This window comes from Micropterus salmoides, unplaced genomic scaffold, assembly GCF_014851395.1.
Source record: "Micropterus salmoides isolate LMB-PRFRI ecotype aquatic unplaced genomic scaffold, ASM1485139v1 Ms_hic_scaffold_9, whole genome shotgun sequence".
Lineage (NCBI taxonomy): Eukaryota > Metazoa > Chordata > Actinopteri > Centrarchiformes > Centrarchidae > Micropterus > Micropterus salmoides.
Window position 1 is genome coordinate 14,611,342 of NW_024044681.1, and position 26,542 is coordinate 14,637,883.

A 26,542-nucleotide genomic window follows, 5' to 3' on the forward strand; every position below is an offset into this window, starting at 1 on the left:
TGACACATGCTGCACGAAGTTCTTCTATATTGCCAAAGACTGTTTCTGTTATGTCATACCAGCTGCATCCAGACACAGATCCAGCACAACCCAGTGCATTTCAAAGAGGCAAAGCACCTAACGGCTCTCTTAGGAAACCCACATCTCCAAGGAGGTGATTTAAATACCCTCTTACTCCACATGAAAAAGCTTTTATATTAATATACAAGCTTTTCACTCACCCAGACACACATTTTTTATGAACAGGGGTCAAGACTTAATTTCTGTAAATGAGTTTAAGGTTTCTTCTCTTTTCCCTTTCCCTAATACAAGACATTTTTGACTGTAGGTGATGTAGATTATGATATGTGAGAAGGTAAAACTAACGTTAATATAAGATATATTTTTGAAATTTTAAAGTATGGCTTTTGAATTACTGCTTTTCTCTATGTATTTTTCTTCTAAGTAGCCTATTGAATTGCTAATTTTTTTTTGGGATGGTCATCACCTTGGGCAATTTGGATGGTTTACCACACCTGCAATCATAGAGCTTGTCAGCCTGTTGGTGTGCATCTTGTATAAATTTGGGTGTGGTTTTCATTTTTCAGACATTCTGACCTGACGAAGATCCATATAAGATTAAAACATGCTCATTATTAAACTTTTGTGTCATGGTGTAAGTGTGCAGATTTTACCCTTTGCCATACAAGCTAAAGATTACATTAATGTTGTACCTCTTGTCTGTAGCCACTATAGTCTGCTGTGAAAGATTATTCCTGAAAAGACACTGCTTTATTTAGGCCTAACTCTTTAATAGTAGGAGGGGGGTGCCAGAAATGTCAACTCTGATAACTCACTTCATGTGAGCAGAAGTTATGAAATTTACAGCACACACATCAAATATGTCAGGTGATGAGGGCTCATTCTGCATGACTGTGGTTTTACATTTACTTTACTGTGCAGTTCTGTAGTTCTGTAATCGTATGCTTCTTTTATATTAATGATTCTTATTTTTGTTCTTAGTTTGTTCTCTCTCTCTCTCTCTCTCTCTCTCTCTCTCTCTCTATATATATATATATATATATATATATATATAGTTATGTTTTGTTTTTTCATTTTCTGTATGAGGCAATGACAGCAAACTAGTCTATGTACTCTGTGTATGTTAAAAACAAAGCATTTGACTTTACTTTTATGACAATATTTTTTCCCCCAAAAAATACCAATTATATGTACAAGTAAAGCTGATGAAATGGCAGGTGTATAATTAGGATAAATTTAATTTTCTCTATAAAACTTAAGACTAGAAGAACATCTAATTTGCATAGGTATGTATCATGTGATACTTGAATGTATCTTTTCCACGTAAACTTTAGCTCCAGAATATTTATTGATTGCACACTGGGGAAATTTACTTGTTACAGCAGCTCCAGATACAACACAACACAACAAATAAAAAATACATATACAAATAAAAATATTGTAGAAAAAATACAAGCCATAATAGCAATAGAAAAATAAGTCAGTTATATGTACACAATATACATTTTATATACAGATGTGATTGATTTATTCTGCATTTCATGAGATGAATTGATCACAGTTTCATTAGTGTCATCTGCATGTTTCTACACACACACACACACACACACACACACACACACACACTGTGTAGTCTGTACCACAGGCTGCAAATGAAGATTTTACCTCCTGCCTAAAGAGGTGTTTTTATGCAGTCTATATGGTTTAACTGCACAGCTCAGGTCTGACCTCTGGTGTGAAACTGCTGCCACTGCATCAGTGTGCTGAAGGGCTTTTGGCACACACCTGTCACATGTGGTTTCCTTCACTGACACACTGATGACTGTGTTTGGATTTAGATATATGTCATGACCCATTTTGTAATTTGGATGCTTGAGTGTGGAGTTTCAGGACTAAAATGCACTCACATTTGTGTTCAGTTATAGTAAGCGAGATGTACGTCATCTTCATTTCTATATGATCATGAAATTAAGTAAAAATAAAAGATTATGTACAAGGAGGAGGTGAGTTATTTGACCTTGCTTAGAGTTAAACCTGACATCAGGAACTACATTGCAGTTTCTATTTTTTATTAATTTACTTGGATGAGAATAAGGTTGATAATGTTATATATTTGTATAATTATCAATAAACTGTCATCAGAAAATGCAAAAGAGTACAGCTCTCTTTTATGTGTTTTTTATACTTTCAATGGCACGGTATATATTTTAGTAGTAAAAACTCCTTTTCCACTGAATACATTTTGACATGTCACAGTGGGAAAACCCCAGGAAAATAATAGAATAATGATGGCTTTATTCCATTTAGCTGCTTCAGTTTCAGTATTGTGCATGCTGGCTCACTCTCATGGCTTACTGGGCCACTTGAATAGAACAGAGACATCGTTAATATTGTTAGTAACACCTGTGCTTTTCCAAGCATCCATCTTGTGACTCTTGGCAAACAGAGGAGTCAGTTGAGCACGTAGTGTGTCAGTGCCAAAAATACTCTGCAGAAAGAGATAAAGGGGCAACTCAGAAAGTGTTGATTTGAAGAAATGAGTTTGTGAATTTATTTAATCTTGGGTCAGGGAGTTAATGTATTTGATTACTTGGCAGAAACTGGGTTGATAAATAGATAAAGAAAGATAATTTATTTATTGATTTAGATTAAAAGGTAACTAACTGTGATCCACACTCCTGTCCAGTAGGTGGCAGTAATACATCTTAATACTGGTTGCCACAGGACACCAACTAGAAAACAGTGGTAGAAGATTTTGCAGACACTTTATCATAGACAGACCAAAGACTGCAAAGTGCAAACAACAAGGTCATATACAGGTCTTAAATATCAAACTGAAAAGGTTTACCCAGGTGAGATACAATTCAATCACAATGCACTATAATCTACTTCATGCCAAATAAAGTGCACCACCTTCACCTTTTCTCTCTGTATAATTATTAAATCAACAACAGACATAAGCTCAGACTGTCTCCACAATGATCAAACTATCCTGCAAACAATGCGCTGCCCACTGCACTAACTGTGGCAGGTTACTTAACATTTCTACCAGCCACTCAGTTTTTTGTCTGCCACACCTTAAATCTACATAGACCACTTAAGAATTGTAAACATTGAGTCAGTGGCACCTGATAGTAGAAATATGTAATATGTAATTTAAGACATATCATGTAGCCTTAATGCCTGACTTTTTTAAAGAATTGCTTAAAAAGAAATTAAAATAAAAAAAAAAATATATATATATATATATACATACACACACATATATATATATATATATATATACACACATTATATATATACACATATACACACACACATTATATATATATATATATATGCGATCTGCCTTGGAGGCATCTGACATGAAACTTTAACCTGCCACATCAAACATTTACCCTGTATTTGGGAGTGGCAGGTGCTAATTTCACTCCCTGCCTGTGCACATGTGTATTGTGTGTGTTGGTCAACAAAAAAAGGTTGGACAGTATTCAAAGGTTACCTGTTTCATGATAGGGGCTGCACCTACTTTCTGAAAATTCACATTATCTCATTTTCCTCCTGTTTCTATAGTTTTTTTTTTGTTATATTAGAGCTAAAATTCACAATATTTATAAACTTACCTATATGGTGGAGTGTAACATAGCACATTTACGCATGGCTTGATGGCAATGTACACCATTTTGGTCCAGAATGAAATTACTCATAGCGCCTTAAATGTTTTTCCATGAAATCTTGTACAGATATCCATGGTGCTCAGATGATAAATCCTAATGACTTTTCCTCTATAGAGCCACCTTCAGATTGCAGGTTTGGCTTTTAGTGAAATGTCTTGATTGGATGGATTTTCATCAAATTTGGTACAAACATTTACTCAGGATGAAGTGTAATCTTTGGACTTTTCCTCTAGCACCATCATCAGGTGAAAATTTAAATGGGTCCAAAATTTTGATTTATTCCTAAATACCTGTAAAACTAAGGACATTTAGTGCTAATACAAATGATAGCAAGCTAATATGCTCACCTATGATGGTGAACGTGATAAACATTATAGCATTGTCACTGTGAGCATGTTACATGCTGATATTAGCATTTAGCTCAAAGAACCGTTGTGCCACATGGATGTAGACTCTTGAGCTGTGTTCAGGCAGAAAGTGAAGCTAATTTTCAAACAGCCACGGTAATAACTGTACGTTAGCTTTAGCTAGCAACACTCACACATACCATGTAATACTACTTATGTGTACATAATAGTTTATAGTGTGCATAATAGTTTTTTAACCTATCTTTAGGCGCTTTCACACTGCCTTAATTTCCAGGATTATTACGCCAATATGCCGGCTCGCTATGCTGTGTGAAAGGTATGCAGACACAGGACCCCGAGCAGATCTGACTACCCGAGCACATCTCATAGGCTACCTACACCCGAAGATGTCTGTGTGAAAAGTCACAGCCAGCATGCCAGAAGAGGAGTGGCGTTGAACACCGTAGGCTATGCACGTAGCCATGCACTTGTGTGTTGGTGTCTCCGTCGTTCTGCAATTACACCGCCAACTAGCGCTACAGAGTCCCCTGTGTTGACTTTTGCCGGCTGAGCAGTCGAACTTCCGCTTTAGCCCTCCGCTAACTTGAATGGGGGAAAATTGTATACATACATACTGTAAACTGTTACAGACTTTTAAATTGTTATTAACTGAATGGATCACATTCACTCGGGTTGTGACGGACAAATATATTGATCCACCGTGTTACAGCCGCTGGTTTGGCCACTAGTAAAATTTACTTCAAAGCACGGTACACTTCCTGTTGGCTCGGAGGCATCGAGGCTACCCAGCCGACCAATCACAGTTGTTACAGTCCGCGTTGCCTCGATGAGTGGTTACATTTTTGAGGAGGTGCATGTCTACAGCGTAGGGTGCGGCGTAGGGTACGGCGTAGGGTATGCAGAGGCTACACAGTCGATTTGATGCAGAAGTATAAATTGCACTTAAATAGGCTCCATTGAGAGCAATTTAAAACCAGAGTCACATAACTGTACACATAACTGGCCAATAAAGCTGATTCTGATGTTGTAAAATGCACCTTGGTGGAAAGTTAATCAAATTTGTTTGGAGGTGGCGGGCAGGGGGAAATTATACAAGGTGCCCAGAATGAGTGACACCCCTGGTGTGGCCAAAGAGTTTGATGTAGCCCACATTAAATACGCTATTTATAAATATGGCTGCAGGAAAGCTTAAATGTGAGAGTTAGCATCGATCTGCTCGGGAAACAGGCAGCACGTCAGGTCAAACCACGTGTTTTTTTTTTAGCACTAAAAGGTATAAAGGGTTAAAGATCACATCAGCAGCACATTCAGCCTCAGCCTTTTTGCTCTCTGCTCTCCAGCAGTTTCATCGCTCAGCGGGCAGCGCTGGCTCGCTCCGATATTTCAGCTCGCTGTGGATTGTGGGAGTCCAGGAGGACGTTGCCCAGGCTTGTTCCAAGAGAACCGGAGACATTTTTCGCCGTGCCCTGTTTTGTAAGTAATCCACCGGGTTTGCGCACCGCCATCTCGGGTCGCTTGCTGTCGGGCGAGCCGGTCTCGGCTCACCGAACTGAGCTGTTAACGTTGCCATTTCGTGCTTTTCTGGCGTGGAGGCCGAGAGCGGAGACCGAGCTGCTGGAGCTGACAGGCAGGGAGGGGAGGGACGGAGGAGCGGGCTGTTGCCGCGCCGCTCTGCCGGGGTTATTTCCACCCGAAAGCTCGCTGACCTGAACGGGGAAAATGTCCTCAGGTCGTCTGACAGCTCGGGTTTAGCTGTTAGTTTAGCTTGCCGGTGTGTGGATTAAATAAATTACCTGTACGAGACATCCGGCGGGCTGTTGGCATGCGGAAATCGTTGTCTTGTCAGTGGCCAGCAGAAAGAAATGCCCGGTGTGGCGGTTAAACCCACCTACCTTCACCTGACCGGAGCGGAGAAATACCGCATATGTTGTATCTGCTGGTCAATAACGTTGTAATTGCCACATTTGAGCGTTATGTTTGATATTATATGATGTGTCGTGTGAAATCCATGCATTACAGCAGATTTTAGGGAACAGCCTGGCCTTTGGTGGGGCTAATTGATTATCAATAACAGAGGGCTAATTGGTGTCTGCATCTGGTAAAATAAAAAATGACAATCACAATCATTTTCACGTCATGATATTATCTAGGGGATTCACTAGGGATATTAGAGATTTTATTAGAGATTAACCTAAAAAAAATCATGACCTGATGCATATTTACATGGAATAATTGAACCAGGATGTTAGGATGCTAATAGCATATCATCTTAATAGAATAACCGTTTGCAGCAGTGATCAGACAGCAGATCTTTTGATTATCCATCTTTTCCTACAGCTAGTGTGACATTTAGACAGCTTGTTGGCCTGAGAGTGAGCTAAACAAAACACCCAAAAGCATTATTTGGATCTTGGGTAATTAATATAAATATATAAAATACTAAAGACTGGTAAAGTAAAATGTTAAACTTTGACAAATGCTTATAGATGCATCCCAGGGGACTTGTAGTTATTCAGGGGATGAAAGCAGAGAACTAACCGCTGGCAATTAATAATTTGACTTGTGTCAAATGGCTTGTCCCTGAATGCATAATAACAATAAATTGTATTAGTTGGTGTTGAGTGTTGGGATGTGAAACCTATTTGGGATTGTATAAGCTTTTGTTTTGATCAATTTTAAGGGGTCAGAAGGCATCAAACCTTTAAGTTTAATATAATGGTACCTTATTCAGGAACAGCATTTAGTTTGTTGTAAAAGTATTTAGAAAACAGATTCATCCATTAATGTCTTGCTGACAAGAATATAATCTGTCACTGTTTTCAGTAAGTAAAGAAAGACATCATGAAAGTAGAGTTTTAGAATGTTTTCAGTGTCGGCATTGATTAAATCATTAAATAAGACCTAGCCAGCCCCAGTAAGAGCATTGATTAGTCGAAATAGGATTTAGAGACTACTGCTTCTATCAGACAGTTTAATTATTTCATTCTTTTATTTTGATTCATCCCTTCCTGTGCCCAGGTAACTTGGGCGTGTCTGTATCTTTCTAGTTTGTAGCCTCAGCCACAGTCACACATGTGAAAATCTGTGTCCTTGCAGAGCTTGACACTGGTAGCGCTCTCAGCACCATGTCCAGCCGAGGAGGAAAGAAGAAGTTGACCAAAACATCCCGGTCCACCAAGGCCGGGGTCATCTTCCCTGTGGGACGCATGCTGCGCTACATCAAGAGGGGCCTGCCCAAATATCGTATCGGGGTGGGAGCACCCGTCTACCTGGCTGCTGTCCTCGAGTATCTTACTGGTGAGATTTATTTTTGGCGAGGAGAGAAAGATAAATTGTTAAAAATACATATTTGAATACAGAGGATAACATATCTACTTATTACAGATGTTTCACTGTGGACTTAATATTTAGAAAATCTTTGTATTCACTGATATTGTCTCTGAACTCAGGCTGTCAGAAAGTGATGCAGCCAAAAGAGGCAACCATAAATTAGGAACTTTTCCTACAAAATTGCTCACATCAGCTCCAGCTTAGAGAAATTACAGCTTGTGAATCCTGATGAGGAAGCACTTTAAAGCTTTACATATACTCACCTAAATCACCTAAAAAAGTTGACCGGTGACATTTGGATCAGTGTATACTAATTCATTTGCACTGTATACAAATTATATAGAATAAAAGGATAACATGAAAGTGACCATTCTTATTCTACAACATTTATTGACAAACTCCTCTAATATATATATTTTTACCCATGTAGCGGAGATCTTGGAGTTGGCCGGTAATGCAGCCAGAGACAACAAGAAGGGTCGTGTCACACCACGACACATCCTGCTGGCCATTGCCAACGATGAGGAGTTGAACCAGGTCAGCTGCTGTACATATCTGGAAAAACCCAAACTATTTCAGACATTTAAACTTGATTTTATGTCACATTTATGTTGAAGTTATCTGATTTTTACTGTCTTGATTCTGAAGCCCATTTACATTTTTTAAATATTAATAATATAATCATTGTCAGCTATTTTCCAATGCATACAACACATTTTTAGATTTACTCTCCAGGCAGTGTGGCACCGTGTGAACTCCAGTTTTTAACTTTGTCTTCCCGCCTCAGTTGCTGAAAGGGGTGACTATCGCAGCAGGGGGAGTCCTGCCCAACATCCACCCAGAGCTGCTGGCTAAGAAGAGAGGAGCAAAGGGAAAACTGGAGACACCAGTCTCACCCGCCCCCGAGAAGAAACCCAAACCTGTCAAGAAAACAGCGACCAAGAAACTGAGTGGGAAAAAGGCAGGAGGGAAGGCTAAGGTATTGCTTGGTGAAGAGTGGTGATAGTGATCAATGCTGAATGTCTTTGTAGTCAAAAGTGGAGAATTTTTCATCACAGACCACCTGTGATTAGGTATTTGTTTGGCTGCTAAAGAGCACAAGAAACATTTAATTGTTCTTGTTTAACCACTTAGCGCTGTTGGCTGTTTGGTATGTAAGTGTGCCATGTTCAAATTAAAATCAAAACAAACATTTGTGTATTATATAAAACTTTCCCAATGTCCTGAGGTGAAACACTGAAGGGGCTGTTTTATTTTAAATTGCCTACACAGTAGTTGGAAATAGGAAAATGCCAAGCATTGCCTTTCAATCGAGCAAAGTTTCATAGACATGTCATACTAAAACAGGTTACCACCAGTTATGTCTGGAGCAGAATATTTTATCATATAGTATTCAGTCCTGTAGTTTGAGTCGTTTGGATAATGGAGAACAATTAATTCAAACTCGGGCACGAACAGCAAATAATTTAATTGAAATGCAGGGTATTTAATAGTAAAATGTATATAAACTGTACATATACAGTATGTTGCAGGGTAAATGGTTTACATGTTTTGTAGCTGTGGGGAGAAAGAAAAATGTAATGACACTTACCTTAGACATCCACAACCAAGAAAAATCAAGTGCACAGCACTGAGATGAGATGTTATAGTGAAACCTCTTCAACAGCAGTGATACTGTAACCCTGACCTCTTATGTCCCCATCGTGAGGCCAAGAGAAGAACAAAGTGTCACATTCTGTCAACATGTATTCTGTGTCCTCAACAGAAGCAGGGTGAGGTGAGCAAGGCAGCGTCGGCAGACAGCACCACAGAGGGATCTCCAGTTGACAGCTTCACCGTGCTCTCCACCAAGAGCCTCTTCCTGGGTCAAAAGGTCAGTTGTCTGTCTGTAGAAGTATACTAACCCCACACAGGCCTAAGCTAAATATATAATAAACTACAGTTGAGTCTCTCTGTATTGAATGATAGTTTGGGATGAACAGATACCTAAAGCACAATTTATACTTTTGCATCAAATCTACGCCTAAGGTACGCCGTAGTTTACGTGCAGCCGTGTACCCTACACCGTAGACTGACAGGCACCTACCCAAAAATGTATCTACATGTCGCAGCGATGCAGACGGCAAGAACTGTGATTGTTCGGCTTGGTAGCATCGCATTTCATCCAACGCATTTCCGGCTTGTCCTTCTTCTGCCTCAACCAAGTTCAAGTGTTGTACATACCATCTCGTCCGACGCCTTCTCCCGTTTCTGCGTTTTAGTAATTCCACTAAAAGTAACTGCTGTTCAACATCGATCAGCGCCAGCGCTAACATGATCCGCTCGCTTTCAAACGCCATTGTTTTTAGTAGCCCTACCAACGAAGAAGAAGAAACTGAACACAGTGCAACATAGAAACCCCACGGCCAGCGTTTTAGCAGTGTAATTGCAGAGCGACGGACTCACCAACACAGCACACAGCCTGCATAGACTCAACACAGAAGTATAAATTGGCCTCATGCCAGGCTAAATTAAGGCTAATAAAAAAAAAGTTACAAATACATGAAGATATACATAGATACATACTGTGTATACACAATAAGAAACCATTTTTATGTGTTTCAGTCATGGAGGATCCTTTCTTTCTAAAAAACAAACAAAACATCTCATTCTTGATTAGCAACCAGATTAATGAGATCAGTGCTCAGGACAACTATAAAACGAAACATATGTTGTGGTGCTCACCCACAGGATCTTTTATTAAAAGCACTCCTACAGACTAAAGGCAATAAACTCCTAGACCTGCCTCCTTTTAAAATATTCATCTGTTTGTGCTCAGTCTTTTATTTTTACTTCCCTGATATAACTGACCAGGTCTGTTATAATTCACCAGACTTCATATAAGGACTTCATATAGTGCTACACAACAGAGTAGTGCACTAAGTATTAACGTTATAGTAGCAACCATGAATGCTGTGTTAACTGTTTGTCTACTGTCTCTCAGATCTGCAAGATCTGTTAGCTCCCCTTGCTTTGGTCCTGCTGAGCATAAAAACGTCTTTTTAACCTTTTTTTTGTTTGTTGTTGAACTGAAACATGGAAGTAAATTTGCCTGAAAGTCTTATCTAAGCCCTGTCAAAGTTTTTTTTTTTTTCTTCTTCTTTTTAAGTTTAAAGATCACAAGATCAGAAGCTTATAAAAATAGATTTGAGTTTGAAAAACATTAAAGGCAGGGGAACGACATTGTGCGTAAGAGAATGAATGACTCAAGAATGATGCAAGAAGTGTCACTGATCCCCTGTTCCCTATCTTTAAACCGTGATAATAAATTATACTAATTGCTGATTTATAATAATTTTGGCTCCTGCGCACACGTTTTGTGCTAAAAAAACAATATTATGTGTGCTGTGTTTATAGCACAGGCTCAATGTCAATAGTCAACAGTGTCTTCTGTGTTTGGTTTTTTGCCTTTCACTAAAGCTTGTGGGTAGGGCAGTACAATGCAAGATTAAACACAATTCCGCATCAACAGATAAGATTGACTGGCGGTGTCTACAGGAATGTGATTTGTAGTTGTTTTACAGTCTACTGAGTCATAAAACCTCTGTTGCACTGTTAAAATCTAACGCAAAAAATTAAATGCCCTATCTGTGGAAGAACAAATGTGGGGAATTTACTTCCAGAGCTCAATGTTTCAGCTCAGTTGTGACTTTGATTGCTGCTAATGGCACTGCATGCTTTGTTCTGCCATGCATATGCTAATACTAATATATTATTTAACACTGACTAATTAACCTGACCTGATGTAATAGCACACACACATTGTGATTGTGCCTGTATTTGGTGACAGATTTTATTTTTAAAGCATAAAGACAAACTCTTTGCTTCTGTTTCCTTTAGTAATATGTAGCAATTAACAGATTTCCTCTGTTTTGCTTGATTTCACCATGAATGAATTGCTCTCTTAAGAATCTGTCAGAAAAAATGTTCTATCTTTTTTAGCCTGTTTCTAAATGCTGAAATACTAAAGTTTAAACACATGGTTATGGCAATGTTAATGCACATTCCAATATGTATGTATAAATTTGAAATTCAGCGTAAACACTCAGTAGCAGCAGTACTTGTCTGCTGTCGTCAGACTCTCTTCATCAGCAAAATGGGTCGGTGCTGGATTGTGTAGCTGACCACAGATTAGAGCAGCTGTTGAAATCAGTGGATGATAATTCATCAGATGAATGCAGTTAATCTCCCACTGATTAGGATAATGAACCCATGAATAGGAAAGCTAGTCTGTTTCTGTTTTATAGACTTAATTATTGTAACTGCACTTTTCCTGCCCAAATGTTCAGTCTCAATCACACACTCTAAACTGCTGCTCTGTTGTCACTGCTTTCACTCTCACTGCTCTGGTTTTGGGACTACTTTGGGGGCTTTTTTTATTATGACGTCCTAAGTTTAAATCCTTTTGAGGTGAAATGTGTTTAGATAACAGATAAGTAATGAGTTGCTAACAGGATGTGGCATATGCATTGGCATTTCTTTACATTTAGAAGGATACCTTGGCCTTTTGATGTAGAATATTCCTTCATGGTAAAATTGCTAGCTTTGAAACTGAAATTATGTACAGCTGACCTTTTAACACACAAAAAGTTCACATTGTACAATAAATATTAATATACTGGAATTCTTGGTTGTGCTGCCTTTCCAACAAATCTTCAGTACAAAGTAACTATACTAACTGACATTTTACAGGAACAAGGACTAAAGGGACATTTAAGATGTAGACAAAATGACATCTCCCACAATCTTAATGATAACTACAAACACAGCTACAAAGGTAGATGGGTAACATTAGGTTAGCTTTTTTCACAGAAGACATTTTGACATGTGACAGTAGGAAAAGCACTGGTGTAAAGTAATAACATGAATGATTGTTAACGAGCTGTTTCCATTGGCATTTTTAATTATTCATTAGTGCACCTGCAGACCTGCTGTTGTTACATTTTGCTTTGAAAGCTGAAAACATTTGAAAGTGGTTATCCAGAGGTCTGATTTAATGCTGACTATTGGCTTTCAACTTGATATAAGCAGTTAGCAGTGTAACCTTTTGTAGCAGTGTTTGTGAGATGATTACATTATGTTCTGTTTCTTGTGTACTTCTGTACATATGACTGCACACAGAGCATCTAGGCTGTCGGTCCACATTCAGACAAATGAAATTGTACACTGCGCACAAATAGTCAGAGGATTTACTCATTGTCTGCTTTCAGCTATAGTGCAGAAACGTTTAATATCATGTTCTATAAATCATCAAAAAGTCAAGATATCCCTTAAAGCAGCGGTGTGAATCTGGTTTTAATGGCTTTGCTTCCTCCCCTCTTCCTTTTTGCTCTCCCTCTGCATGCTTCTACCTCGCTCCCGTTCCGCAGCTGAACCTTATCCACAGCGAGGTCAGTAACTTGGCTGGCTTTGACGTGGAGGGGGTCATCAACCCCACAAATGCTGAACTTGAACTTAAAGATGATCTAGGTGAGCCTCCCTCAGCCCTGTCCTCTCTAGTCCCAGTTTGTTTTGGGGTTAAAAATCCTTGAATGTTCAACAACACGACACAGTCTCCATCTCTTAAATAAAATAAAATAAAATTGTCAGTGAACTTTGAACTCTATAAATCAGGTTTCAGACAGAAGGACCTTCTTAGCCCAGGTCTTTTCATTTCACTGTGGGCAACTGATTTTACGATAATTTAGGACAGACGTGTAAGACATTGATTAAATATGTATGGCTTAACTATAACTCGTGATTAAAAAATTACTAATTGATCACTGTTTTTATTGATTATTGAAAAACAGTTGAAGATCTGATGAAAACAAATCAATAATATAAAAATCCAGATGAAAGTCAGATTTTAATAATACTGTCCGCAGCACAAATACAGCATTTTTTGTTTTATTGACTCATTTCTGAGCTCAGAAAAATTTGGGAATTACTTGGGAAATGAAGAAAAACAAAAACAGTGGCTGCAAAAGAAGGAAGTGTGCAATATGTTTGGTGTTTACATCGACCTGGTAAGCTTCAGTTGTAGCCGACTTTCCTCAGCAGAAGTGCTTGTTGATGCTGGTCGGTCAGCTCTCAGGAAATGAAGGCCGAATCGGGGTGGTCTGACAAAATTGTACTTTTATACTACCAGTGTTGCTGGAGATTTTGACCTCTTCAGACTTGTGCACCTTGGAAGTGGGTGAAGTTGTGCCAGGAATGCCCACTCTCCTCCTACAGCTCTCAGAAAACATAAGGATTTTTTTGATGATGTTGCTCACAGTTGGAAAACTTCGTGAAGATCTTAACTTCGATCCTCTTTGCTTCAAAAAACTGACCTTGCGCTATAACTTGAAATGAAAAGCAGAACGACTTATTTTTCTCTCGCAGATCAATAGAAAATCAGAAATAGAATATAAAATGCAATTCGCAGTAGCAATATGTGAATTTCTGTGGAGACATTCAAGGATTTTGGCAAAGCTCCTCAGAGCAGTGATCCAACTTCGTGCTCTTCCCATCGTGTAGATGTGTTGAGGTTCATTCCAGGTTGTCCTCCTTTCAGATGGCTGCCAGACCTTTTATGATGCTTAACAAGATCTGTAATTTCAGGTCAATTATTGGACTGAACTAGATCACTGAATAAAAACTGACCTCTGTTAGTTGCTTACTCACTGCAGCCTGACTGTAAGGCAGGTGGCCTGGAGTGTGCTCATAAAATTCTCTGCTCATTTTAATGAGCCAAGGAATCAGGACGACACAGTTAGTCAGAAAACTGATTCAAAAAGTGTTCGCAAAACAAAACATTTTAATATTTTATAATACACCCTAGCATGCAATCTTGTGTATTGAGTGTGAGCTACACAACTTGAGAGTAATTTACTGTATTAATGTTTCTTTAAGTATATCTGACTAACTGTTCGCTCCTGCTTCCCGATGACATAATGTGACCCACCATGTCCTCCGTTGCTTCCTTGTTTCTTGTGATGCCCTCAGCCAATAAGCAGCGCGCTCACCTCTCTGTCTCTTTTCTTCCTGTTCTTCTCTTTCATCCTTTTTTTTGTCCCATCATGTTGCTCCTGATCACTCACTGTGTTTTTACCACCATGTTGTTTGCCTGTTTGTCGTTGTTGTCGTCTGTAGTTACAAGTTGTCCAAGCCGACATTTCCATCGTGGAGAGCGACGCTGTCGTTCACCCGACGAGCTCCTCCCTCTATACAGGTGGTGAAGTAGGTAAAGGAACCATTGAGACCGCGAGTGCCTGTCTGCTCTCTTCTTCATATTCCAGATAGTCTGCGCTGCAGTCTGTGGACAAACATCACAGCAGCAGCACAGTTTTTCTGTTGTAGGTTATTTAAGATAACCTTTTTAACCCACAACCCAACTCTCTGCTGTTATTACTCTAAATGCTCTACTGTAGAGTGTATGTAATTGGGTGAAACATTGACTGAAAGAACTATTATTGTATTATGAGCAAAGGATAACTTGCAGAGGCTTGAAATGTGCAAGCAGGGACTGTTTTATGTATGCAACTTGCAAAGTGCTTGTGGGGAAACTTCTGTTTCCAAGATTTGAAAGTCAGCTGCCAAGGAGCATTGCCATCACACGCTATGCTGTCAATAAACCTAACCCCGAAGACAAAGTCAGTATGGACACTGAAAAGGCTAATTTGAATTTGGCAGCTTAATGCATTAAAAACGGCTGTTGGTTGGCAGCTGACTCTCTTTTCCCATATGTCAAGAGATTCCTGCATTTTTATGCACCAAAAAAGAAAAGTGCAGGGTTATCAGGCAGAAAAGTTGCAGTGCCACCCGACATCAATTGGTATGATGATGCGATGGCCACTCAAATACATAGAAGCACACATTCCAGTCGGATAATTTTGTGACATGAACACAGTACTGTTTACTTGTGATCGGCATGACAAAAGAAAAATTGCTGCTCTGATAACTTGTTAAATCCCATGTCATGGTACTATAAACTCCTAAACAGTGTTCTTGTGTCTGAGAGGCATTCAGACTCATGGGTCTACTACTTAAACCAGCCCTACTGGCTCGTATTTCATTGTCTCACTGGTACCTGAAACAAACACTCCCTCACCAATGCAGTGCAGGGCTGTTTTCAGTCTGAACGCCTGATAATTTAGTAATCCTGCTTCGTGAGACAGACCCTACTATTACACAATCCTGATCTGACTTTTGCCAAAAACATTAAACTGACTGCACTGTTTCAAGCACCTGTCAAGTCTTTGCAAGTTTATTTTCACATGCAAAATGTGTAAAATCAGGGATTTAGTCCTTTGACATGGGTGGCCCATGTGTTGCTCCAACCACTGATGTTGCTGTAAAGTGCTTCACCTTTACAGCTAATGAAGAAAACATACTGTGTAGACAGTACTTCAATATGTTACCCTTAATAGTCATCAAATATCCAAGCATTGTTAGTCATGTAGAAGATGCAGTGCTAACAGAAATCACAGAGCAGTTGAGTGCATCTTGCAATGTGTACACAACTATATACTGTACTTCTGTGTACTAATGAAGGCATGCTGCTGCTGCTGCTTGTTGCATTGTTCCACTTGACTGAAATGTGGGCAGTCTGGGACTCACTTCATATCTGGTAACCTCTGTCCCCTGGACTGTGCTGTCAGTTCAGCTGAAAGAACATCGAATGAATGTTTAACTATTTAATTATTAGTGACTATACAACAGGCGGCTCAGCTACAGAGAATTTGACTTTTTATCTGCTTGCTCGTATTGGCTGTTAAAAAATCTCTAACTTTTCTTTAAAAGGCTGAAATTAACCCTAATGTATTTTTCTCTCCTGCCTGTTTTTAATGAAATTGCAGCCAGCACATTCATTTCTCTGCCTCTGGTTGACTTAAATCACGTCTCCTCTCTGGTTTCCTTTGTGGCTTCTCTCTTCAGCTCTTGAGTAAATCTGAAATAGTGTGATCGATGTGGAATGACTTCCTTTAGCCATCACAATAAGTAGAAAGATGCTTTCCCAATGATCTTATAATGTATAGACATATGTTCAGAGTTGAACATAAATTTCTGCCTGGAGTGTTTTACTTGTAATTGTGTGTGGAAACAAGATAAAGAGTTTTTAAATGTTTATCTGTAGCATGCTGCTAGCCTTTCTTTTGGTCAAACTCTTAACTCTCTAATTTGCAAGTGAAAGAAAATACCCTCAGCCCACTGCAAACAGGCCAGTATGTGAGGACAGAGGGAAGTAATTAGAGACTGGGGCTTTATTAGTTCAACTGACTCAGAATGAGTCATTTGGAAAATGGAAGCTTTGAAATTACATTTTGAGACTTTTCCTGAGTCTCACAAATAAAGTAACGGAGAGGTGTGAGCTCAGAGTCTCTGAGAGAAGCCTGGTGAAATGATTGACGGCATCGTTGTCTGCCTGCATACTTCTCCCGTCTGTCTGTTTCCATTTCTGCCTGCTTGCCTGTATGTCTGCATGACATCGCCTTTCCTTTTTCCTGCTGCGTGCGTGTGTGTGTGTGTGTGTGTGTGTGTGTGTGTGTGTGTGTGTGTGTGTGTGTGTGTGTGTGTGTGTGTGTGTGTGTGTGTGTGTGTGTGTGTGTGTGTGTGTGTGTGTGTGTGTGTGTGTGTGTGTGTGTGTGTGTGTGTGTGTGTGTGTGTGTGTGTGTGTGTGTGCGCATGTGCGTGCGTGTGTGCGTGCGAGCAGTATGCGAGGATGTAATCACTCCAATCCTCTCTTCCACTTACAGGCTCTGCTCTGGAAAAGAAGGGAGGGAAGGAGTTCACTGAAGCGCTGCAGGAGCTGAAGAAGAAAAACGGCCCCCTGGAGGTGGCAGGCGGTAAGTGCACAGAGCAGATAATGTCAGGATTTGTCGAATAGTTCCTGTAGCTTACCTTGTGGATGCTAAAGGGATTTTAAAAATAAATCATGGTTTGTCATTTCGCCAGAGGAGCCTGAAGGTTTTGACAAATTTGGGCTCGGACTCATTTCATTATTAAATTGACCTTGAGCTGCTGTCGAGGCTTTGAATTAGAAGTTGCAAAATTCAAACAGAAAATCTCCTCCATTAATTTACCAGCCAATATTCGACAAGCAAATATTTATGTAGTTATAGATTTTGTCAATTCACCAATAGGCTTGAATTATTTTCCATATTAAATTTCGGTGACATTGTGTGCTGTGCTCATCATTTAAATGATAGGCATAAACAGGTTTGTAGGTCATGTTTTGGACATATTGACAGGTCAGATTTTGGACTGCCTGCCGTCAGTTACAGATAGTTGGCTAGGATTTAAGATCTAAACTGATTGTGAACTTTTTAAATAGTGAAGCAAGGCAAACTCAGAAAACTTTTAGAAAAACAAAGGGTAGAGCATGAGTAAGACTTCTGTGTTGGGTGACTTTGCCTTTCACCCTGTATTGTAACAGCTAAAATTTAGTAATAATATAGGCTGTCCTTAAGCTATAAGTTTTATGACAAGCTTAGAAGCTACCTCAACCAATTTTGTCTGTAGATTTTGTGATCAGAGACACTTTCTGCCATTCTGCTTGAAGATGCCCTCGCTTTGCTGAAACTATTAAACGTCCAAATCCACGTGAGAAAAACATAACAAGTGTGAACGTAAACCCCATTTCACATCGCAAAGAGAAATGCAGCACTCATCTCTTCCATTATCATTCTGTTTTGCATTTGTGCTGCTCTAATTTATGTTTATTTTGCACTCTGCCTGTCTTTCTTCCATTGTCACCATTCAGGGGGTTAGAAAGTGCATATTGATCTACTCAAGCACCACCCTGCTCCTATGACAGTGATGTCAGTGTGACCCGTAAATCTCTGTTCTCACACTAACATGCAAGCCAAACAGGGCTTGGTCCTTTTGGCCTCTGCTTGCACACTCAAATGATGTCGGGACATTGCAGCAAGGATTAGTCACACGAACACACACACACTTTGAGTAAGTAATTCTTCCCTAAAAGGCTAAATGTTGCCAGAGTTTCTTTTATCATTTATCTTTTTGTAGAAACAGTTTTTTGTCAGGGAAATATTGAAAGACATTTAGGTACTGGCACGTAATATCTGTTCTTGGCGACTTTAGTCAAAAACTACAGGCACCAGTCTTCAGAGAGCCGTATTGTTTGAGCCCTTACAGATTATTTTATCTTTCAGTCCATTTGTCTCCACTTTCTCTTTCTGTCCCTCTCTTATTCTTTCTCCATCTGTCTCTTTCTCATTATTCATCACTCACACTCACTTTCTCAAACACTCCCCACCTTCACCACTGCTCTCTCTATCATTCTGCCAAGTTAGCTCAGCATCATAATACCGTTCTCTGTGTGGAGCTCGTAAATAGATTACCAGGTGACTGAACGCAGAGCCAACAGAGCCTGTTAGGGATTCTGGGATCTGAATCGGCCAAACGGTCATCCTGACCAGACCTGGTTTAGAGCAGCTGTCAAATAAGTTAATCAGGATGTTTAAAATACTTACAAAAAGTATTTGCTCATCTGGATTTTGCAAACAAACCAGGCGGGGGCCAGAGTTGTTCACAAAGTTATTTGAGAAGTTGAAAAAATTATTTTTAATATTCAGAAAACAGGTTGACATCTTGATCATTATTTTTAATGCATTTGTTCATTCATAAGAGTGATCTGCTGTGCTGCATACATGGTTAAATAAAAGTGTTAGATGACAACGGGAGCTAAATAAGTTAAAGAGCAGCTCTTTGCAGTTATATTGCTGTGATTTTACCTCCTGTAAGCTAAATGAAACGCTCCCATGGTAATTCAAGCAGTTTTCAGGAAGGGGAATGATAACTGTGAGTAATGTGTGTATTGCCCTTCTTCTGGTATAGGACTGCAGTATTGTGATAAACATGCAGTGAAAAAGTTGAGGTTAGCATTAGGTCAAGGAAACAAAAAATTGCACCAATAGTCCAGAAATGCTTTTCTTCAAACATCTTCTTTTTGCAACACCTCTGCTGATTGATAGAACAGAATCATGGTTCACAACGCTTTTACAGTTGCCGTTGGTAAATTATACACCTGGTGACAATCTGTAATTAATTAAAAACACACTGTTGCACAGATGAATGCTCCTTCATTAAAAGGAACACACACACTGTAGTTTATCTTAAGTCAATCCCACACACACCGTCCGGAGTTTCTTTCCATGAGATAACTGTCTTTGTGTAATGTAATAAATGTACATCAGTCGATAGATTATAAGTAGAATTTTTTTATTTTATTTAAATGCTCATACTGTCTATCTCACCAGAGCACCTAAGCACTGAACATAGTCTGCCACAAATGTACTTTTTTCTCCGGTTTGAGTGATGTTTGCTAAAAACTACAGTGCCCATCTATTTTAGGAAATAATAATTTCAGCTATATATTAGTGAACGATTTTTAAAGATTTACATCTCCAGTTGTAAAGCCCAACTAGGTTTTAGGCTGAATGCCACAGACCTGTCAGAAAATATTAAAAGATTGTAATTTATTCACAACAAGTAAAATATAGAATGACACCTGGTTGGTAATGTGATGGAGATGTCTGGCAGCAACAGAGCCTTTTTTGTTTAGTCCTTTTGGATTGAAAAAATAAGTTAGCCACGTGGCTAAATTGACAAAAAAGAACGCCACCCACAGAAGCTGAAAACTGCATCAGCGGAAATGTTGCAATGCTGTCCACATACTTTAATTGACAAGTGATCTCCAGATGTGCAGTGCGCAAACACCACCACACACTGTTCCTCCTTCCCAAACCATAAAACAAGTCGAACTTTGTGGGTAGTCATGAAACTCGTTATCATCATCATCATCATCATCATCCACACACTTTTCCTCCCGACCAGATCACACATGCAGCGTGACTGGCTTTCGCTCCGCTGTGTGAAGTCTCTCCATCTTCCATGGTGCCATCTGGAAATCAGCTCCTCCTCAGCTTTGACTCCAGTGCAGTCACACGTTCGCTGTGGGCTAATAAAATCTGACTGGAGGCTTTCTCACTTCAGAGTCAGGGATTTGGCTGAGTTATTCTGTCTACAGCTGCTGGTTTGAGGGAAGACCAAATGTTTCAACTCCAGAGAACAGATTCCTCTGTTCTCTCTTCTTCTCTCTGTTTCCTGCTCCACTTCTCCTTTTTTCTTTTTTCCTTTCCAGCTGTCTGGAGAAGTGATTTCTCTGGCCCACCTCACTGTAATGCCCTGTTCAAACCATTTTAAGCTCTTAGAGATTTGCTACATACATTTTCCACAAAGCAAAGTGTTATTTTAGCAACTTGGCCTCCAAACTGAACATCAGGTTTTGACTTTTGACAAACTGGTTAATGAAGCTGACTTTGGCTGTAGACGATGGACGCATGAGGAAATCCAGCAGCATGTCAGAAGTTCATTCACTGTCTGACTAAACAAAACTAGCACAGATTTGTTTTGTACTGATTTAACTAAATAATGCAAGTGGGTGTGTGATTACAGACATTGTTCTTTCATTTTGTTTCATTATGTTTTTAGTGTCAGTTTTTGGCCTTACAGATGAATGTCATCCAGTTTCTTGTCTCTTTTTGTTTACTGAGGTTTTAGAATATTTGATATGTTATAGCTTGGTAACAGTGACTCTTGTTTCAACTCTGCTTAGGGCTGAAAGATTAGTTGATTGATTGATTAGTCAAACATTCACTAGGTCAGGCTTTTTGAGTCGCGATGATTTGGTGATTTTCTCTGCTTTACGTCATTGGGAAGTAAATACATTTAGATTGTGGACTATTTGTAACAGTTTGTTTGGTAGGCCAAAATTAGGTTTCCCCTCTGAAGCTAGGAAGAAACTTGTTCAAGCCATCTGTATATCTGTGATTGACCATGGGGATCTGTTGTACGTGACAAGCACCATCATCTCTGCTAGGAAAACTAGTAATAATACGAAAAAAGAGTAATAAAACTAATAATACTAGTAATAAAACTAATAATAACTTATTTTTAAAGCGCCTTTCACAGGACCCAAGGACGTTTTACACATAACTATAGACAGACAGAACAAAAAGGTCATTCAAGATTGAATGCCTTCATAAATCAAGAGAGGGAGCATTTCGGATCTGTGTGGGGATGGAGTTCCAGAGGGTGGGGGCTGTGACGCTGAAGGCTCTGTCCCCAAAAGTCCGGAGTCTGCTGTGGGGGACAGAGAGCAAGTCCTTGTCGGTGGACCGCATGGCCTTCTCTAGCTTAACGTAGGCGGTTACATTTGAATGTTTTTACTTATAAGGCAATCCTGTGCAAATTACAGAGTTACCTTTTATAGCCTGATTAACTTTGTGGTCAGTAGTTGCAAAACACGGTCTAGCAGGCTACCACGGAGTTCAAGTCCCTGGTTGAAGATGTCCTTAAGGAAGAGTGCTGATACTTGCAGTGTAATTAGGTGTCTTGGAAGATGTTTTAATGTATTGTATTGTCATGTGTGTCAGTGTAACTTTTAAATGCTGTTTTGCTGCCTTTCTTGGCCAGGTCTCCCTTGAAAACAAAAATTAGATCTCAATGGGCTTCTTCGTTTTTAAATAAAAGTTTAACAATTAACCTTTTAAAAATTAAAAAACAAAACAAGCAGTGGATCACGGGAAATTGTGATAGACATTTTTCACATTTTTTTTTGCCATTTTATAGACCTAATAATTGGTATATTGAAAAAATAATCAAGACTTATTTGCAATTAAAATAATTAATAATTCATTTATTACAGCCCAAATTTGATTCCTCAGAGATTCTCAAAGAATTCTTAATATTATAATGAATGTGCAAACAAGGGACACGTTTGTGAAACAGAAACATTTTATTTCCACGAGGAATGCTATTACTTTTATCATCCTCACTTCTTACCAAACTTTCCTACCTGAAGTCCTTTTTACTCCCTCTCTTCCTTTGCTTTGTCCCCATCTTTGTTTCCTGTCCTCTTTCCTTCTCATCTTATTAACTGCTCTTCATCCTTTTGTCTGTCCATCCCTCAGCTGTGTTGACTGCCGGCTTTGGTCTGCCTGCCAAGTACGTCATCCACTGTAACAGTCCAGGCTGGGGCTCCGACAAGTGCGAGGAGATGCTGGACAAGACGGTGAAGAACTGCCTGGCTCTGGCCGACGAAAAGAAACTCAAGTCTGTGGCTTTCCCCTCCATTGGTAGCGGAAGGTAAGAAAACACACATAGAAAGAAGCGCACCTGCCAAAGATGCATCATGCAGTCTGTTATTTTGAGGTATTTCTCCTGAATTTTACTGATGCTTGTAAAAGCAGGATGCTGTAAGAAAACGCAATATTATCTTCACTTAACAGACAGTATGCAGTGTTTCTCCATTAACAACAAGCCTGCAATACATCCTGTGTGCTGTATATTAGCATGAGGGCGTTTTTAACCAGGCTTTGGTTTAATCTAAAACTGGAAGTTTGACAAAAAAGTGGGGTAATTTGAACTCTTTTTGCAAACCTGGTTCCAGAACAAGAAACTGTACCTGTGTTCACCCGAACAAGGTGAGCCAGCAAAAAACTGTTGTGCTCATGTGTCTCTACCCGTTCCTACATTTTTCCTCACTCCTCTGTGTAAGTCAAACCAGGAGTTGACATGGTTTCCATGTCAACAGTGGTAAACACCTCCACTTGTATCTGGAAAGATTTACATAAAAGAAACAGGCCATGTACTGGAACAGTAAGACAGTGAGAAAGCAGCATGAGAGTTAGACCAGTAGTTCCCAACCTATTAGACCTTTAGACCCTTTTTAAAATTAGGAAATGTCTACTTGTGAACCCTCATCTCAGGTTTTCAAGGCCTAAGAAGGCACTCCTTTTTGCAAATAAGATTTAGAGAAAGGTTTCCTAAACTAAAAATAAACTTAAATTACTAAAATTAAAACAAAATTTCTAGAAATATAGCCACCATAGCTTAGAGTTTCTCTGGGGTCGGTTGGTGGGTCGGTGGTCGGATGGATTGCTATGAAATTTTGTACAGATATTCATTGTCAGAACGAATTGTAATATCTTTGGTGATCCTGACTTTTCATCCTGACTTGACAAATCAGGTCAAAATGTTTATACTTTGGTTTATGACCAAAAACCTGCAAAACTAATAAAATTCAGTGATATTGTGTTCAGTGCTAATTAGATAATGTTAGCATGCTACCACACTAAACTAAGATGGTGAACACTGTCAGCATTATATCTGCTCAATATCACCATTCATTGTGAACATGTTAGCATTTAGCTCAAAGCACCACTGTTGCTAAGTTGCATGGTGGTAAACTCTTTGTCTTGTTTTCTTATTTCCCATCCTGTTAATCATTTAGTGACCCCTCAGATTTATCTGCCGGACGTTTGTTTGGTCCACAGATTGAAAACCACTGAATGATAGGGGGTCAGGTGAAGTCAGGTTTAGCCTCAGACAAACAACTTTAGATTGATGTGCGAAGTTCACACTCCTGAAAGACTCCTGAAGGAATAATCCTGGGCAGAGGTCCTGAGAATTTGGTTAACTTAGAATTGAGCCTGTGCTGAAAAGGGAAAAGAAGAAGTCAGTTGGAGGTTATTTGAGTATTTAAAATTTTACCAATTTTACGAGTGACTGAATCCTCATGCTATCAAGAAGTCTCACACTGTTTATTTTAAACAATCCAAGTTAACTTGGCTCATCCTCCATATTCAAACTATGTATAATACTGTCCAGTAAATAACTATGTTTGTGTGTACACTGCCCTCTAACATAATGAATACCACAGTCAAGGTCAAGAAAATATAAAATGACAAGGCTCTCCAGCGTTTGACCAGATTTTACCAAGTGTGTGTGTGTGTTCTTGTCCTTCAGGAATGGTTTCCCGAAGCAGACAGCGGCCCAGCTGATCCTTAAGGCCATCTCCAGCTACTTTGTGGCCACCATGTCTTCCACCATCAAGACCGTCTACTTTGTCCTGTTTGACAGCGAGAGCATTGGGATCTATGTGCAGGAAATGGCCAAACTGGAGACGAGCTAAAGGAGTTTGGAGCACTCGCCTCCTTGTCCCTTTTTCCCCACTCTGTTTTTTTCCTGCAAGGAAATAGGAAGGTGTTTACTCGTGATTTGTTTAATATGAAGAAAAGAAGAATCTTTCTATAGGCCGGGAACTTGTTTTTGCATCATTTGTATTTTTCCTATATTGTTTTTAATTTCTTATTTACTTGTCACCTCTGGCGTTAAAATGTATAAGTGCACTGTTCATTCTGCGGTCTTTTCATTCGAAACAGTGCCACACAGAACAGATTTAACAAGTGGAAAAAATCCACTTTAAAATGTACTTTTCATGGTATAAAATATGTTATGAGAGATAGCTACACCTCAATTACCAGGCTTCCAGAGAAGTCCGCTGAATACGGGTTAATGCATGTAATGGCAGTAAAGATAGTAAAAACAGCTATTCTCTTTCTTTTGATGTTAAAAGCTCAAGATTTGATTCAGTGGGAGTTTTTTTTCAGTATCAATTTTCAGTATCATGTTTTGGAACATCTCAGTTGTTAATAGTACTGTATAATGAAAGGTAAAGGATAAAGTAAATTTCTGTTTGTTCTACTTTGGTCTTCAGGAGACTAATATAACAGAGTTATGGAATGAGTTTTTGTGTTGTGTGTTGCAAAAAGTGGGTTTCTTTGTGTGCTGCAGAGACCTTAAATTTCCCCAAACAATGGATCCAAAAAAATAATTTTATTGTCATGTAAATGCCCCGTATATTATTTTCTCATCCTGGTACCAGTGGTACTGTAAAATGAACACCTCTTGGTTGTCAATTACAGTAAAAATAAATACAGTAAATGGTAGCATTGGAAGTTGGAGGTTTTTGCAGGGCACAAATGGTTTATATTGTGTGTTCCTATCAGTGTTTATATAGATGGAGTATTTGTGAAATGTTATAGTAAAGTATTAGACTCTAACATAGATTTTTATTTTCTATTTTAATTTTCACACTGATTCTTAAAAGGCACAGCTGATTTTGAAGAAAAAAAATAGAGTTTTTTGATTTTCCCTTGTGTGTGTTTTGTCTTTGTTAAGCCATAAAACAACTTCTCATTCTTGCTGGAGATGGAGGCTCTCTGCTGTTGTTTTGGTTTGCTCTTTCATTCAGCCGCCACTAGATGGCTTCCTCTAATCAAGAATTGGATTTTTCATCTCAGCCATTTTCTGTACAGCAGCAGGCCTCTTCACACAGACGCTGGTCGATTTGAGTTGGATTTGAATTGGGACTGACGGACGTATATATATATATATATATATATGAGGAACCCGACTGCTCTGCTGCATTTGGACTTTTCAAAAGCCTAACTTTCTTATGAAAAAAATGCTTTCTAAAGAATTGCTACAATTGATGATTCTACAAAAGGTCTGTACACACTCCGGTAATAAAATACCTTTAAAAACAACATTTTGTTCCTATTTAAATCATGCGAGCATTTCGTGTGTCATGCCGACCTTGAGGATTCTGCCAGGAACTGTGGGCCTCATAAAATTTAAAAAGTGTGTGTGAGAGTGTGTTTAGTTTAATTGCAAGAGAAAACTTCATTGTCCATCATGGAAACGTGTGTGTGTGTGTGTTGAATGTAATAATAAATCAATCTTCACTGTATAAAAGTGAGCAGAATTCATAGTGTTGCAGAACAAATTGCAGAAGGAAGACATGCTGCATTTATTTGATTTGACTGAATGCCACATTCAAAGTGTCAGGATCCCCAGCTCAACCTGCAGCTCAGCAAGCGTGTGTGTTTTTGTATTGCACCAAATAGTCTCACAATGAGAGAAGAGGAAGATTATCAGTGTGAGGTTAATTTGATGAGCTGTCAATTTTAGGGTCACAACTTTAGGGCTGGGTAAAGTTGAGCACAGAGGCTCATTTTATACTATTGTTTTCGATGAGTATGCCATTGTTGCTCAACTTTACTTCCCCATCGATGTTACTAACAATTTCCTGTTTTTTCAATTTGTTTTGCATACCGCCTCCCCACACCGTGTCCCATTTTCAATGGCACAAAGATGGAACACAAGAAAGCAAACAAGGCACACTCCAGCTATCTCAGAATGTCTTATTATTAGACCAGAAAATAATTGCTGGAAGCAAGATCTCTGACAGCAATGACACAGCAAAGATAGAAATTT

At 39.1% G+C, this 26,542-nt stretch overlaps 1 protein-coding gene across 12 annotated transcripts; it reads left to right on the forward strand.

The window, feature by feature from the left end:
- The first annotated feature begins 5,363 nt into the window (after window positions 1–5,363).
- LOC119895107 (core histone macro-H2A.1) lies at window positions 5,364–25,812 on the forward strand. Of its 12 annotated transcripts, none has more exons than XR_005443030.1 (9): window positions 5,365–5,539; window positions 7,163–7,363; window positions 7,827–7,933; window positions 8,184–8,375; window positions 9,162–9,269; window positions 12,805–12,904; window positions 14,549–14,639; window positions 17,152–17,241; window positions 22,393–22,444. XR_005443030.1 is itself a non-coding variant. In XM_038707957.1 (9 exons), exons 2-9 carry the CDS (start codon window positions 7,192–7,194, stop codon window positions 24,393–24,395), a joined length of 1,110 nt encoding a protein of 369 aa, XP_038563885.1. In that variant the 5' UTR covers window positions 5,367–5,539; window positions 7,163–7,191; the 3' UTR covers window positions 24,396–25,812. The 12 variants fall into 12 exon arrangements, 8 of the variants coding, with proteins under 8 accessions (XP_038563887.1, XP_038563888.1, XP_038563889.1 ...); XR_005443032.1 differs by having other exon boundaries at window positions 14,549–14,635; window positions 22,393–22,411; XR_005443031.1 differs by lacking the exon at window positions 22,393–22,444 and adding an exon at window positions 20,255–20,273.
- Window positions 25,813–26,542: the final 730 nt, after the last annotated feature.